The 16655-nt window shown below is 34.2% G+C and overlaps 1 protein-coding gene across 1 annotated transcript; it reads left to right on the top strand.

Annotated features, from left to right (window-relative positions):
* Window positions 1–335: 335 nt before the first annotated feature.
* Window positions 336–15781, top strand: LOC127084469 (N-terminal acetyltransferase B complex auxiliary subunit NAA25). The gene is made up of 19 exons (XM_051024924.1): window positions 336–671; window positions 756–912; window positions 1050–1168; window positions 1261–1335; window positions 2373–2466; window positions 3415–3533; window positions 4629–4699; window positions 6109–6250; window positions 6368–6543; window positions 6971–7179; window positions 7722–7852; window positions 8733–8809; window positions 10982–11056; window positions 11170–11362; window positions 11917–12036; window positions 12120–12258; window positions 14029–14069; window positions 14185–14430; window positions 14682–15781. The coding sequence occupies exons 1-19, from the start codon at window positions 525–527 to the stop codon at window positions 15384–15386; spliced, it is 3036 nt and encodes a 1011-aa protein (XP_050880881.1). The 5' UTR covers window positions 336–524; the 3' UTR covers window positions 15387–15781.
* Window positions 15782–16655: the final 874 nt, after the last annotated feature.

Genomic DNA, 16655 nt, shown 5'->3' on the forward strand with positions numbered 1-16655 from the left:
CTTCTTTTCATAAAAAAATGTGTTATTTGAGCATTCCGGAATTATTAAAAATGATTAGATGAATTAATTTTAATAAAAAATTAATATTATTTATTAAAATATTTTTATTAATTATAATTAATCGATCACTTGATTAAAATAAAAGTTAATAAATAAGACTATAATAATAATAAAAATAAAATAAATACTGTATTAATATTATAAATAGATAATTATTGTAAAATAAAAAAAATGTAAATGAAAAACTTTTTATAAAGAGAGGGAATTATTAACTAATTAACTTTCTTAGGAGATGAAAATAAAAAACAAAGTTTAGTAGGAGTACATGAAAGTTAAATCCTTTCGAACCTTGGTCAGTACTGTACACTCCAATCCCAATCTCAAAGCCCAGTTGTGTTTCACACTTTCACTTTACTTCTAACTTCTAGGTTTTCTCCATCTTCAGCCCCCCTCTCTCTATCTCTCTCCCCCGAAACTATTCGCGTCTTTCCGACGAAGAAAAACCAACACCACGCTTCTCTCCAATGGCATCAAAGTTCGGCTACGCCGGCGGTATTCCCGAACGGAAGGTTCGTCCGATATGGGACGCCATTGATTCTCGTCAGTTTAAGAACGCCCTCAAACACGTTACAACGCTCCTCGCTAAGCACGCTAATTCACCTTACGCACTCGTAAGATCATTTTCCGATTTCATTGTTGTTTCATTTTTATAATTGTGAAATTGAACTGATTTTCTTGGTTTTGTCTCTAATTAGGCTCTTAAAGCTCTCGTTCTTGAAAGAATGGGGAAACCAGAGGATGCTTTCTCTGTTTCACTCAATGCTAAGGAGCATCTCTTTTCCAATGATTCTCTTTTGATTGATGATCTCACTCTCAGTACATTGCAGATAGTGTTTCAGCGTCTGGATCGCCGTCAGTATCGTTTTTTCTCTTATCTAAATATATTTGTAGTCGTTATAAAATTCATTATTCTATGATTTTTGTTCAATTTTATCTGTTTTTATTTTATTGTGCTGTGTTGTGTTGTTGACTAAAGTTTGTTTGTTTAGTGGAGTTGGCTACTGAATGTTATGAACATGCCTGTGGTAAATTTCCTAATAAAATGGAACTCATGATGGGATTGTTTAACTGCTATGTTCGCGAGTACTCGTTTGTGAAACAGCAACAGGTTTGTTGTTGCTTACCTCTATGAGTGTGATTTTTTATTTTGTTTAATTTATGTTAACTAACTTTATACCTTTATCCTTTTCTGTTTGGCAGACAGCTATCAAAATGTACAAGCTTGCAGGAGAAGAAAAATATCTTCTTTGGGCTGTTTGTAGCATCCAGTTACAGGTTCTCCCTACTTGTTTTCTCCCTTTATCCACTCAAGTTATTTTGTGCAGTGTGTGTTGAAGTGTTTGTTTAGATGCACTGAGTGAGCTTGAGGAGGGATGAATGTGAACTGAGAGTGAAATGTCATCGTATCATATAGTGGATAGATGCAAGAAAGTAGAGTATATTTAGAACATCATGGACACTGCTGAGAATTAAGTAATATGTCGATTTTGCTTACAGTTATTGCTGTCCCATGATTAAGTGTAGTTTTGATTGTTAATTTTTGAATTATTGTTTTTTCCTTGTTTCTGTTAGTCAAACTTGTAATTGTAAGATTTATAAATACTAATACACTAATTGATGAAATGCTAATACACTAATACACAAAGAACGTGCAACTCAATTTTAATTAAAAAGGAGTGCAGGAAATTTCTTACACAGTTGCAAGGAAATAATCTAGTTTTAAGAAAATATTTTATATACAGTTTGGATTGATCTCAACGCCTGTATGTCACTAGATCCAAGACCAATGCTGCTGATGATTGTAGTAGCTCTAGAGTCTTGGTCTGGTTTCAGGTTCAAGAATTTGTCCCATTCATAATGAACCTGTATAGGTATATATAGATAAAGTGCAAGACTGAAATATATCTGTTAGTAATAAAGAATACTGAACTGAAGGTGTTTGAAGCTATAACCACCTTTCATCCATTGTTAGATTTAAATGTGTTGTAACTATATGGTCTTGAATTGGGCTAGTTGTTGTCGATATCAATACATCATTGCTTATATTATAATATTTTCTGAACCAAACTCCTGAATGCCCTAATCTGCTACTAATCTGTAGACTGTAGCACAGTAGCATTCTGCTACTAATCTGTAATTTATCTGTGATGTTTTAATTTTTAAAACTGGCTGGACCTCATAAATATACGTTCCTTGTGATGCTTTCAACAATATTTCATTGATGTGACATTATATTTTCCTTCAAATATATTAATCTATTCTTGGCGATGGTCTTATTTTTACTTATTTTATGTGTACTGAATTCATGATAGGTGCTGTGTGGCAACGGAGGAGATAAACTTTTAGTGTTAGCTGAAGGCTTACTTAAGAAACATGTTGCTTCACATAGCTTACACGAGCCTGAAGGTGATCTTTTAATTTCATTATAATCATCATCAATATTATTTTGATTAAACAAATTCATTGATAGAAAAGGAGAAGATTACAGAATAAGGGATTATACTGTGAAAATATATACAAAGTTGCCAGTCCCTTTATACATCTACGAGGGAACTCTAACAATACAACTAGCTCTACATTAAGTAGATGCGCCAAACTCCTAGTCCTATCCAAAAGAAGTTTATCACTCAGGAGCTCTCTATAAAGATACAAGTAAAAAGTTAGATGCAAGACTGGCTCTAAGCTTGCTGCAAATATGCCACTATATAAGGGGAAATAGCCTTGTGTGGCCTACAAACTTGCATATATTATTTGTATTAACTTAACCACTGACAGTTGTCCAAATATAGGAGACTTGATCTTAGAAGGGACATTGGACTTCCAAATCGGTTTATTAAGATTGAAATTGGAAAAAGGATTTACATTTTACACTAACAACACCCTAGAAGGACAAAGAGACCCAAGTTGCCAAGAGAAATTTCAACTCAAAGTATTCCATAACATGGAAAATTTTAATAGTGGAATGTTGGAGACTTAAAAATTGTAGATAGGAAATTGTATAAGGAAGAAAAGGGAAAAAGATGTCACAAATCCAAATAAAAAAATAAACGTCCTATTCCACGGTTCTTTCTTATTTATTATGGGCAAACATAAGAATGCTATGCAGTGAAGTTAAATAGCTGGATAGTGATGCTATACCGCTATAGCATAGCAGAATTTGGACAAACCTCTATTGTTTCACTATATTCTATTTGGTACAAAATGTTGTTAAATAGCCGCAATGACTGTGTCATAACACTATTGCATAGCGGAATTTTAACAATCCACTATTCACAATTGACAATACTGCTATGCTGCCATGCCATTAAACAAAACATATGCTCATTAGATCTAAATTCCCAAAATTGGTTGCAGCTCTTATGGTTTACGTTTCCATATTGGAACAACAAGCTAAGTTTGGGGATGCTTTGGAAATTCTATCGGGGAAAATGGGATCACTTTTGATGATTAAAGTTGATAAGCTAAGACTGCAGGTAATCTCAATAGTTTTCTTCCTTTCATGTAACTTCAGTTTAACTTTTGAGTTTTGCTTGTTATATTTATTATGAATTAATTTTCCATCCAATTAAATTAAGGGAGTATTGGTATTTGGGAAGACATTTTTCCATGGTTAATAATATGGTGGAAGTCATGATTAAATAAATATGTATGTTACAAAGTTAGTGAAACTGAACAGTGTTCCGTTCCATGCAGTTGTAACTTTTAAGGATATAATATTTGAAAATAGATCCTGAGGCAAATACTTACCAAAAAGCCCATAAATAGAATCAATCAAAACTAGTACGAAAGTGTACTTTTTTTCAAATTATAATTTTGATCTATTTGATAGTAAAAGTATTGTGTAGCTGCTTGCTTAATAAAAGAGACATATCACTCATATTGGGGGGCGATGCTTAGCTAAATATAGAAAACTGAAGAATATTGGTGTTTGGGAGGACATTTTTCCATGGTTAATAATATGGTGGAAGTCATAATTAAATGAATCTGTTTATTACAAGTAGTGAAACTGAATAGTGTTCCGTTCCATGCAGTTGTAATTTTTAAGGATATAATATTTGCAAATAGATCCTGAGGCAAACATTTTTTTAAATGTCCAGCCATAGAATTAGTTAAAACTTATTCAAAAGTGTACTTTTAAAAAAATAAAATAAAATTTTGATTATTTGTAAGTATAATAATTTTGCAGCTACTGCTTAATTAAAGAGACATATCACACAGATTGAGGGACGATGCTTAGCTAAATATAGAAAACTGAAGAATACTGATTGAACTAACTTGCTTTGAGATTTGATTGTTTTCATGGATTGTCTTTAAGCTATGTTGCTATTCAGCCTCTTTTTTCCAAGGTTTTATTTTTCCTTGTTTAACTTGTAGAGGGATTGAGAACTTGGAAGCTTTAATCTTTACGTGTGCATTATTCCATCCTACCCTCTTAACACTTCTATATTTTCTTTCTCTCTAATATTGTTGTTCCTATATAAAACAGGAAAATAGACATGGGGAATTATTTTCATTGCTATTGTTTGACTTTTCTCATTAACCTTTATACTCTGACTTTAAGTTGACAGGGGAGACTCCTGGCTCTGGCATGTGACTACACTGCTGCTGCTGATATCTTTCAAAAAATTCTTGAGTCATGGTATGCCTTGGATGCTGAATTATTGTTTAAACATGACATTTTAAAAGCTTAGTTGGTTAACCGGTGGTAATTGTTAAATGTTAATGGATAAAGTGGTCTTGGTTGGCTTTTCAACTAGGTGAGGTCAGCTATAATGATGAAATAACGCCGTAATTATCTTTATCATAAATCATTTTAAAGTCTAAATTTTTCTTAATGGGACCTATTTCTAGGCCTTCCTCTACCCTTATCTCTTGGAACACCCTTCATTTGATTAACTTTTATTGGGACTTCTATATTTTTCCCCACATATGCTAAAATAGCTTAAGTTGGATTTCTATTATCTTTTCCAACAATGCTTGCTACCCTATCTTTTCCCCTTACACACATTTTTCATAATCTTTTCTCATTTTGCGTTGCTGCTTACTAATCATAATTTTCTCATCTTTATAATATCGAGCTTATCTTTTTTTTTTTTTATCACCCAACATTTAATCCCATATAACATTACATGTTTTATAACTATGCCAAGATTTTCTCTTAAGCATGATCAATACTTTTCTTTCACATACCAATTCTCAAAGCACTTTATTCACACAACCGTTATCCCAAGGCATAATTCTCCATCTATTTACTCATCATTTAGTATGCAGGATCCCAAATACCCCAATGCCATTAGTGATATGGTATCTAATTTTCATTTTTGAGTGGAGTTAGTGTGTCTCTCACTAAACTTGCAACATACTCATTTTTCTCCCACCTAAACAAAATATGCGTGTTTCCAAAGCATGTCATTGCATCTCTAGCATTCTATTTATTTCAAAATGTATGCAACATGGTTCCTATTCTTGGGTCCATACTTGTGGGGAAGTCTATGTGGTAGTGGTACCCACTTGCATTCTCTCACTAATTCTGACCCGTAAGAGATATCATTGTACTCGTCCTTGATCAATGTTATTAAATTCGAACCAGTCATCAACTTGGCCGGAGTGTTGTGTTAGTGGGTCACTGGTTGAATCATTGAGTTGGGATATGGGGTTTTTCCAATACACCCTCAATCTATAAGCACTATTGTCTTGGTGCACGGTTAATATGGTGGGTACTCTATTACCATCTTAGATTTTGATTCTAAATCAACCCTACCATGTCGGCATGACATGTAAGTTGAGGGTTGGCCGTTCTTTATAAACCCTTTTCAGGTCTTATTTTTCTTCCTTGCTTTCAAACTGTCATTTGTTTTTGATTTATGTCTCTATATGTTATGTTGTGCTCTAATATTTACCTTCTTAACTTGTAGTCTATATAGCAAGTTGTGCCCTCTCTGTATATTTTACACTCGAGTCATGAAGTGAATTTTAAGATGTTTGTTTCCTGAATAAAACTCATCGCCCAACTTTTTCTACCATTGATGTTGTTTCTTCTTTTGGCAGTCCAGACGATTGGGAGTGTTTCCTTCATTACCTAGGCTGTTTGCTGGAAGATGGAAGCATTTGGTGTGATGAGGCTGTTAATGATCCAGTTCACCCCCCAAAATTTGTCAGTTGCAAAGTATCACACTTGACAGATGAACAGGTGAATTTTGTCTCTGAGAGTGTTTAATTAAGACAGTAATTTATGGATGAAAGAGGCGTTATCTATTTGTGTAGAGCTTGATTAATGTATAATTATAAGCTACTAACACGAGTGCAGTTTGACAGTCGAATATCAATTGCATCAGCTTTTATACTGAAGTTGCAAACAGACACTTCTGATAATTCTGTAAGATGTCCGTACCTAGCAACTATAGAAATCGAACGAAGGAGGCATTTGCGTGGGAAGGGAAACGATGACAACTTAATGGATGTCATTGTGCAATACTTTTGCAGGTACATTGTAGCACAGAACATATCATTCTTATAAATTCTTAGTTATATCCTCAAATATCACGCACATAGATGTAGTGCGAGTTAAATTTTACATCAAGTCATTGACTAGTGTCGATGGGGAACAAACCGTAGGGCTCCCAATCTAGTGCTCCTGGTGCCAGAGTCTGTTGGTCCCTGTGCTCCTGGTGCCAGAGTCTGTTTGTCCTTGTGCAAACTATTTACTCTGGAGCTTTCTTCAGTTTGTTAAAATTGCAAAGAGTGAAAATACTATGTTACAGAAATATTTGAATTCTATCGCAGTTTTCCAGTAGGTTTTTAACATAATTGTAACTCTAGATTGACTAGCTATATAATCATTTATTTTAGAAAAATTTATTCCATATATATTTAAAGTGTTTTTGTAAATGTGAAACTTGTTTGTTCTCAGGTTTGGTCATTTGGCATGCTTTACTTCTGATGTTGACATGTTTGTTGAAGTCTTCACTACTGATAAGAAGGCAGAGCTCTTTGGGAAGTTGGTGAAATACAATGACACATTATCAACTCCACCAACCAAGGCACTTGGGCTTTCTATAAGCCTTTCTAAAATTAAACAACAGTTATTGCTAGGGGACATGTTTAAGTCTTCTGCAAGTGGTGAGTTTCATACTGTGGCATATGAATACATATTCATAATTTATTCTCCTAAAAATTTTCTGTGCCTCATTAGAAATATAAAACATGCCTGACTGCCTGTGCCTTCACCTTTAGAAATATAAGTTTTATTAATATATAATGGATACTCTATAAGACTATAACACATATTCATTACATGACCAGTTCTCCTACGATTCTTTAATTGACTTTTTAATAGTTTAATTATAATTTATATATATATATATATATATATATATATATATATATATATATATATATATATATATATGTATATGTATATGTATATGTATATGTGTCTATATATATATATATATATATATATATATATATATATGTTTTGCTTCTACTACCAAAATGACCCCTTCTTTTAAAGTATTTCTAATTGTTTTATTCCAATCTTTCTTTTTCCACACTCGGGAGAGGTTAGAAACAAGCTGCTCCTGTTTTCCACTTGTGGCTTGAAGGTCACATGCTGAACTTCCATATTGAGTATTAATGTAGTTCACCGTAACTTGTCCCAGATGTTGAGGACTCATGTGCTCAAATGTTTGAAATGTATTGCAAAAACCTTCCACTTTCAAAGGGTTTTGATCCTCAAGAGAGCATGCATGGTGAGGAGTTGCTTTCAATTACATGCAATATTTTGGTTCAGGTATGCCATATTTCATTTATTTATTTATATTTTTATGCCGCACATTGTCAAAAATGATTTAGAAGATATTCTTCTCTTGTAGTTTTTGTTCCCTGTTTATATATGAATATACAAGTTGTTGATAATTATTATAAGTGTTATGCAACTTGTGCTAGAATCTACTGTCTGCACAGTGGAAGTCCCAAATTCTGTCATACTCGGCCACCTTCAAAGGCCATGTTGTGGACGGTACTAAAATCCTTCATAAAATTCTAATAGTGGTTGGGTCAAAAACTGCACTAAAATCTGCCATGGCCGCATTTTAACAACACTGGTATGTGTTGCAAGTTGCAGACTCACCAGTATTGGCCTTGGTAAGCTAGAGAAGAGAACCCAATAATGTTTCCCAGCCGCAGATTCACCAATATTGTTCCCCTCCCTGTAATTAAGAAAACCCTAAAATATTAGTTAGGTAGTCCCGGGTTGTGAACTCGATCCATTTTGTGCGATCTAGCACATGTGTTATTGCGTGTTTGCGTACCCAACCAAAATAAAAGGCGCGGCACTTATATGTACATGTAATCAGCCATTTCTGATGTACTTGTGCTTCAGAGGCTTGAAGTGATCCAGGCTTTTAGCCCATTCATCAGGTTTTTTCTCCAAAACAACCATATAACTAAATGGCCAATAGAACTTAAAAACTGGTAATTTGTTTGTTTCTCAAGTAAATTTAAAACCAAAAAATAGTTTACATTTTACATTTATATTACTTCTAAAATTAAATTATTTATTTTCCTTGGAATTGTGTATGTTTACTTCGTGTGATGTTTACAGGTAATTTTTATCATTGCAAATATTTAGACAATAATCTTACTGCTATTAACAACTACTATTGATGTAGCTATTCTGGTGTACCAAAAATGTCGGCTATTTGGTAGAGGCGGTCATGGTTATGGAGTTTGGCTTGTCGATACGAAGGTCAGGGATAATTATTTTGTATTATACCTTGTAATCTCCCATGAAAAGACATTAATCAGAAGAAGCATTTCATTGAACTCACTTGCATAGGTCTTTGGCTATCATGTAGCACATATGGCCAATGTTTTTTGTGTCTTCACATCACATGTTATATAATACTGTAGAAACCGACTCCTCTAAAGTGAGTTGCTCGTAATATCATTGATTAACAAATCAAAGGTTATAGGTAAATCATATAAATTATGAGTTTGTTAAAATAACATTTGGTTTTCACTCTTTACACTCCACTCATTTTAGATGACTCCAATTCAATGCTGATAATTATTTCTTATTATACCTTGAAATATCCCATGTGCATCAAGCAGAAGAAGCATTTCATTTAACTTGCATAGGTCTCTGGCTACATGTGGCACATATGGCCAATATTGTGTCTTTACAACACATATGTAATATAATAATGTATATCATTGATTAACTAACAGAGTTATTAATCCCGGATAGCGGAGCAGAGCGGCCAACCCCAAAAATGGGACCCAAAAATGGGATAGGGGATAGCAGGATAACCGCTATTTGACTATTTTTTTGAATACACAAATAAAAATTAATACTTTAATAACACAACACCCATAAAAGATTTATAAAATCAAATATCAAAGAACAATAAAATACAGTTTAAAACATTGGTATTTTTAAAATAGAAATTGAAAAAAAAAGAAAGGAAAGGAAAACACGTGTTTACACAGAGTATAGAGTAAGAGAAGAAGAATAGAGAGTAAAAAAAGAAAAAACAGATTAAAACATTGATATATTATGAAAACGGAGAAGAAGAATAGAAAAGAAGAAACAGAAGGAAGAAGAATAGAGAACAGAAGGAAGAAGAAGACTAACCTGGGAGGAGGAAGGAGGCTGAGCCAAGGAAGGAGGAAGGAGAAAGAGGTCAATGAGTACCGCTAGGGCAAGCCAAACAAGCGAATCGAAGAAGAGAGAAGAGAGACATGTCTTCAGAAAAGTCATTCCAATGTCATTATTTTAAGGGTAAAAATGTCTTTTTGCTCACCCTAATAAAAAGTGGGTCAAACCCGCTCCGGGCCGGGAAGCAAACCGCTCCTGTGACCCGCTGTCACATGAATTGCGGTCGCGATCTCAAACTGAGATGCGCGCTGCTCCGCACTGGCGGGGAGGTGCCACTCCGGCAAGAAATCCCAGGATATCGCCGCTAAGGTCCGTTATTAATAACTCCGTTAACAAATCAAAGTTGGATATTATCATGTAGCACATATGGCCAATGTTGTATCTTTTTTACAGCACATATGTAATATAATACTGTAGAATCCAGTCCCTCTAAAGTGAGTTGCTCCTAATATCATTGATAAACAAATCAAAGGTGAATATTATAGGTAAATCATAATAAATCACGAGTTTGTTAAAATTATATTTGATTTTTTCTCTTCACACTTCACTCATTTTAAAGGACTGTAATAGTTTTATACTATCATTATTATTATGCAATTGTGAACTATCTTATTAGAGAATCTGCTTAGTGAGCAGAATAGCTAGGCATCATAAGATAATAGTGTCCAAAAATTTAAAGAGCCTAGCTTTATAATTTAATTACTTAACACAACATCTCTTGGATTTAATTCAAATTACTGTTTGTATTTTTTCTTAGATTTTTTGTGAATTAGAACTGCTCTATTTATTTAAATACTTGCATAAGAAGGATTTGAGTTTATCACGATAAAGTTAGTCAGCAATTGGTATATGATGACTTTTGACTTCAAAACCTATGGATTATGCCAAGTATCCTATAGTACATCAGTCAGTAGTATGTTTGACTTTCTTGAATGAATAAACCTATGGATGATACAAAATATCCTATAAATCATATTTGTACTCCATTCAATATATATGAACTGAATGCATACTTTGAGTCGGGAATGGATTTTTTAATTTGTTATTTGGTTGACACAATGATAGTTTCTATTCTTGAAGAGTGTAGTGTATGATATCTTTTGATTACTGTCAATGTTGGTTACTTAGTGTGTTTACTGTTGCCTTTGATGCATTAGATGATTTGGTTCAAAGTGGCAGTTCTTAAGCTAAACACTTATGATTCTTTTATAATGATATTTTTACTTTGAAATAACTTTTGCACCTTTCTTGTTTGTGCAGATATGTATCACAGTACAAGATATTACTATTGCACTTGTATTGCCACTTTGGTGCTCTTTCAGTGGCACATGAATGGTAAGGTTGTTTATTTCATTATTTTTTAGGTCATAGAAAGTCTCCATAGTGTTTCTGCTTTTAAGTAATTTGTTGCCACTATCCTATGTAAAGCATATATTTTTTCTCCCCAGGTATAAATCACTGGATATCAAGAATATCTTAGCGGAAAGTATGTTACACCACATTTTGCCTCAGATGTTGGTCTCTCCACTATGGTCCGAGTTAAATGGTCTGCTAAAGGACTACCTGAAGTTTATGGATGACCACTTCAGAGAATCTGCAGATTTAACATCTCTTGCCTATCATCATAAAAATTACTCAAAAGTATGTATACTTGAGTCTTTATTACTTCTAGAAACTATTCTTTTAAACTAGTTTGTGGATGACCACTTCAGAGAATCTGCAGATTTAACATATTTTGTGGTTGAATCCTCTGCAACGTTTACTAGGTTTTAAGTCTATTCGTAATTGATTCAAGGCGAAAATTCAAAATTGGTAAGAGCCGAATGTGTTCTTTTTGTAGAATACTGCAAAGGAAGTTTTTTGTTACTTAATGTGTTGATCTCTGCTGAATCTATCTAGAAATGAAGTTGATATTATATTTGATCTTATTTTGTTGTATTCTTAATGGACTGCTGTATTCAAAACTTGATTAGTATGCATCTGTCCATTTAGTGCTCGTGGTTGAGATGAGGTTGCTTAGGTAACATAAAAATATATACACATGGACATGGCATATTAGAGTACGTAACTTGTACTGTGTATGGTTTATGTTTCTATGTAGTCTCAGTGTCGTATACTGTATCACACAAATGAACTCTTAGCTTGAAAGCACTGTGTCCAAGTTTGAATTGAGGCTTACATTTACTCTGTGCCAGATAATGGAATTTGTCCAGTTCAAAGCTAGGTTGCAACATTCTAGTCAGTATTTGGTGGCACGAGTTGAAACACCCCTTTTACAGCTAAAACAGAATGCAAATAACATTGAAGACGAAGAGGTGATTCACATTTTCCAGTTTTGTGACGTGTTGCCTTTCTTTATAAATATGATGGTTGGTTTAACACGTTCATATTTTCTTAGGGCATCCTTCAAAGCATGAAATGTGGGATTCACTTCCTTGAGCTGTCTAATGAGATTGGGTCGAAGTCTTTGACCTTCAATGAAGACTTGGAGTCAAGGCCCTGGTGGACACCAACATTAGAGAAAAATTACCTTCTAGGTTAGTTTCTCAATAATATTTCCAGCTTATAAAGCATGCATCTTGTATTCTTGCAACTATTTAACATTGATATTTAAAAGAAAATGAATCCTCAAAGTATGTGTGAACATTAAAATCTATGGAGCACACCCTCCGACACGGATTGGGACACGAAACTAACACTCTGAGACCGATAAATGTCAAAAACATAGGACAAAGTCAGCGCTACATATATGATAGTATTTGACTTTTATTTATCCATATACTATTAAAAGAGTTAAAAATATTTATCAAAATTTAATGTCTTTAATTCTTCATAGATCAATATTGCTTCAACACATGTTTTAACCCTTTTAAATGTGTCTTAGATTTGTCTAGAAAATGTATAAGGTGTGTTAAAGCAAAGAAAAAACAAATTATTTTGAAACACGTGTTTGAATTGTTCGACACATTTTGAATGAGTGTTATACAGGTGTCAAAAACATCAATTCAAAGAGTGTTTTTTTTTTTCGTGACACATGTCTCACGGATGTCATACAAGTGTCAGATACTGACAAGTGTTAGAGTACCATGACATGCCTACTCTTAGAGGTGTCCGGGCTTCATGGGTTAAAATGAATATAGTGTTGGCTTTTTACAAATGAAAGTATATGTGATACCCTTTGTTAAAATGAATATAAAATTGACTTTTTTACAAATACACTATGTGATACTGTATCGTGTTTTGGTTACCCGATCTTAAGCTGTTTAACAATATTACCTCAAGCAAATGTCTTTACAATATTATAGTCAAAGCACAAGTCCATTACAATATTATGGTGTAATTGATTATTGATAGGTTAATCTGGTCAAATTTGTTAAATTTTGACCACCCATACAACAATGCTTTATGCTCTTTTGCTTGTTTAAACATTACCAACATTAACAACAATCAAGCCTTATCCCACTTATCCCACTAAGTGGGGTCAGCTGCATGGATATACTTCCGCCATAATGTTCTATTCAAGATCATGTTTCTATTCAATTCGTAAATCTCGAGATCTTTCTTAATAACTTCTCTTATAATTTTTCTAGATTTTCCTCTATTTCTAGCTGTTTGACTTCTCTCCATCTGATCTTACTCTTTTTATCACTAAATCTAGAGGTCTTCACTCTACATGCTCAAATCACTTAAGTCTATTTTCCATCATCTTTTCTACTCTAGGTGCTATCTCAACACTCTGATATTGTTATTTCTAATCTTATTCTGTATAGTCTTACCATATTTTCAATGCAACATCTTCATCTCTGTGCTAAATTTTATTCTCATAGAACATCGCAAGTTTTACTGCAGTCTATAGAATTTTTCCTTCAGCTTGAGCGGTACCTTTGTGTTATATAAAGTCCTTAAAGTCCTCCTCCATTTCAGCCACCGAACTTGATTTTGATGATCAAACATTACAAAATAATACTAAAAAATACATAAAAAGGCACACATTTAAGTAATGCAGTACCTGTGGTCTGTACCTGTGGTCCTTCCGTTTTTTTATGTGATGAGATTTTAAAAATCCAATTAAAATTGAAAATAATTGGTGTTAGAGTCATGCAGTACCTGTGGTCCGTCCGTTTTTTTAAGTGATGAGATTTTAAAAATCCAATTAAAATTGAAAATAATTGGTGTTAGAGTCATGCAGTACCTGTGGTCCGTCCGTTTTTTTAAGTGATGAGATTTTAAAAAAATCCAATTAAAATTGAAAATAATTGGTGTTAGAGTCTTTACAATTAAACTTAGCAGATAGTCTTCTGTTTCAGGGCCATTCCAAGGGATTTCGTATTGTCCTAGAGAAGTATCTGTAAGTCAATTCCATCTGAACTATTTGTTATCGGATTATAAATCATAATGTTTGTGGTTGTAAAAACAATTTTTTTTTAATATTTCCTTTACTGCTTGGTTTATCAACACTGTAGACCAAAGAAAGGGAGACAAGTTTAAAGAGAGACATTGAGAAGAAATCCTTACTCCCACGGATGATCTATCTATCAATTCAAAGTGCTTCGTCATCAATCAAGGAGCATGTGGTCAACGGTTCTGTTACACCAGGCATCACATTGGAGCTGAAATTTTTGCTGGAGCGTTTTGCACAGTTTTTGGGCTTTTCTCTTAGTGAAGCAGTAGAAGTGGTCAAGGGTTTCTCTAATGGCGAAAGATCTGTGGTATGATTGCTTATGCTTTTATGCACAATTGCAAAATATTTTTAGGAGATCCATGAAACTGAGACTTTGTAACATTGTGTTAATGTCCTTGCATGTTATACTTGTAAAAATACAGATTTACATAATTATTTTTCTAACTTCTAAGTAGCATCATGTTTCATATGTTTTTTCTCACGTGTGGATAACATATTTATATATTGTTGCAATTTACAACTAAGAATTTGATTCATATCTTCAAAAAAATGTTGCAGGTTTCTGACTCCAACTTGATTGACTGGTTGAATTTTACTGTATTCTTAAATGCGTGGAACTTGAGTTCCCATGAACTGGTACAGCCAGATAGAAATGAACGAAAGCCTATTATTTGGAATATCTTAGATTCAATGTTGGAAAAGTATATTTTTGAGAAGGTTAGGTCCATGGAACCCCAGCTATGCTCTCCTTGGAGTGACATTCAACTTCTGATGCAGTTAGTTACAGAACCTTTGGCGTGGCATGGACTTGTGATCCAGTCTTGTCTAAGATCTTGTCTTCCATCAAGTAAGAAGAAAAAGAGAAGTGGGCCGGCCTATCAGTCTAGCTCAAATTTGGCTCATGCAATCACAGATTCTGTTCAGCAATTATCTCTTGTATTGGAGGATGTTATGAAATGGCTAAATGAATGGAACAAAAGACCTGAAGATGAGAACTCGGAGGACATTCTTTGTCTTCTCCGGAAAGATGGGCATAATGATGGGCCAGGCCGGGTCTTTCACATTTTAGAAACATTTATTTCCACTATGAGTAATGAGGAAGTTGGTGACCGTATATACCACTCACTTAAGTCTTGGAGTCCTGCTGATGTTGCCAGAAAAATGATGACAGGGAAGCTTAAAGTCTTGATGGAATTTTCAGCCATTTGTGAATCAAAATTGAAGTTATTGCAGTCTCTGAAACAGCAGATAGCTCAAGTGTGAAGAAATGTCATCAGTGGCTGGTGCAGGAGTTTTATTTCAGCTTGACAAACTACTCATTAATCAGTCCTGAAAGGAAACTTCAATGGCAGGGGTTGAGAAAATGTGCTTCAGTTCTGCTGTTATTTTTATTTGTTTCTTCTACTGATTTTATGAGACAAGCTTCTGTCCAAGTCACGGTGTTATTGCTTGCTTACTATTGGCTCTAGTTTAGTCGGTCATTCTGTAAAATTTTCCGGAGTGCACATTCAACCGTCCCCCCTTTATGCTGATGGTGGAGAATTTTAGCTGTTTGTCTGTGCAAAAATTTTGGTAATGTACTATTGGATTGAATTTTTTGAATAATACTTTTCCCGTTTCAAAATGAATGTCACCTTAACAAAATTTTTGTTTTAAAATGCATGCCGTTTTTCTTTATTCAGTTCAAACATTATATTTTTCTTCTAATTGTACCTTCTAACTACATTTTGTTAACTATTTTAAAAGAATCCTATTTTATTTTGGATATTTGATAGTGGAAAGCAGGTTTTTATACAAAAATAACCCACTTTTTCAAGTCCCAAAATATCCTTGGTTTCAAATTTTTTTCCAAAATACCTCACTTTTAGGAGGAGTCGCCAATTGAATTGAAGACTCCTCTTAAAACTTGAATGGAGGTGCCAATTGGATTGGATAGGGCAGGTGCCATAACCAATCCAATTGGCGCCCCTATGTAGGTTTTAAGAGGAGTCGCCAATTCAATTGGAGACTCCTCATAAAATGTAATTTTTTGTGTTTTATGGTATAAGTGATAGATAAATTTGATATAAGACAACTTGATATTAATAAAGTTTTGCGTTTACACAAAGAAACCTAATGGTGATGACCGAGATCACCTAACCGACCTTTGGTCCCACATCCTCTAGCTACCCTAACCCTTGGCCCTAACCCACGTTGACGATTCTGCATCGGTGTTTGATCATCTGAGGGGCCAGTAGCGTCAGTACCAACTACAGGAGAAGGTCCGTTGAGGTATTCAGACAAGTCGGCATAGTCTTCAGTATGCATCGATGGTGTACCGCCGTAGCTGAGCTCATGACCCATGCCAAAGAAGTTGGGATGTGGTTGACTCATTGATGGGCGACCGAGACGGTTGAAGGGAGACATGAGTGTGAACAATGCATCGAGGAAAGGTTGTTGGGGTGTTTGGTAGGAGATAAAGTTGTTGGATGTTTTGGTTTTGTGATGTTTGGCCTTCTTGGCTACGGTAGGAGGAGGGGCAGTTGGTGTTGA

Source organism: Lathyrus oleraceus, chromosome 5 (assembly GCF_024323335.1).
Source record: "Lathyrus oleraceus cultivar Zhongwan6 chromosome 5, CAAS_Psat_ZW6_1.0, whole genome shotgun sequence".
NCBI lineage: Eukaryota > Viridiplantae > Streptophyta > Magnoliopsida > Fabales > Fabaceae > Lathyrus > Lathyrus oleraceus.

What these genes read in the sequence shown, in the direction of transcription:
- LOC127084469 (XM_051024924.1), top strand. Translation starts at nt 525, where the DNA reads ATGGCATCAAAGTTCGGCTACGCCGGCGGTATTCCCGAACGGAAGGTT. An exon ending in CTAATTCACCTTACGCACTC is followed by an intron (nt 672 to 755) that starts GTAAGATCATTT and finishes GTCTCTAATTAG; the next exon opens with GCTCTTAAAGCTCTCGTTCT. An exon ending in ATAACATTGAAGACGAAGAG is followed by an intron (nt 12,037 to 12,119) that starts GTGATTCACATT and finishes ATATTTTCTTAG; the next exon opens with GGCATCCTTCAAAGCATGAA.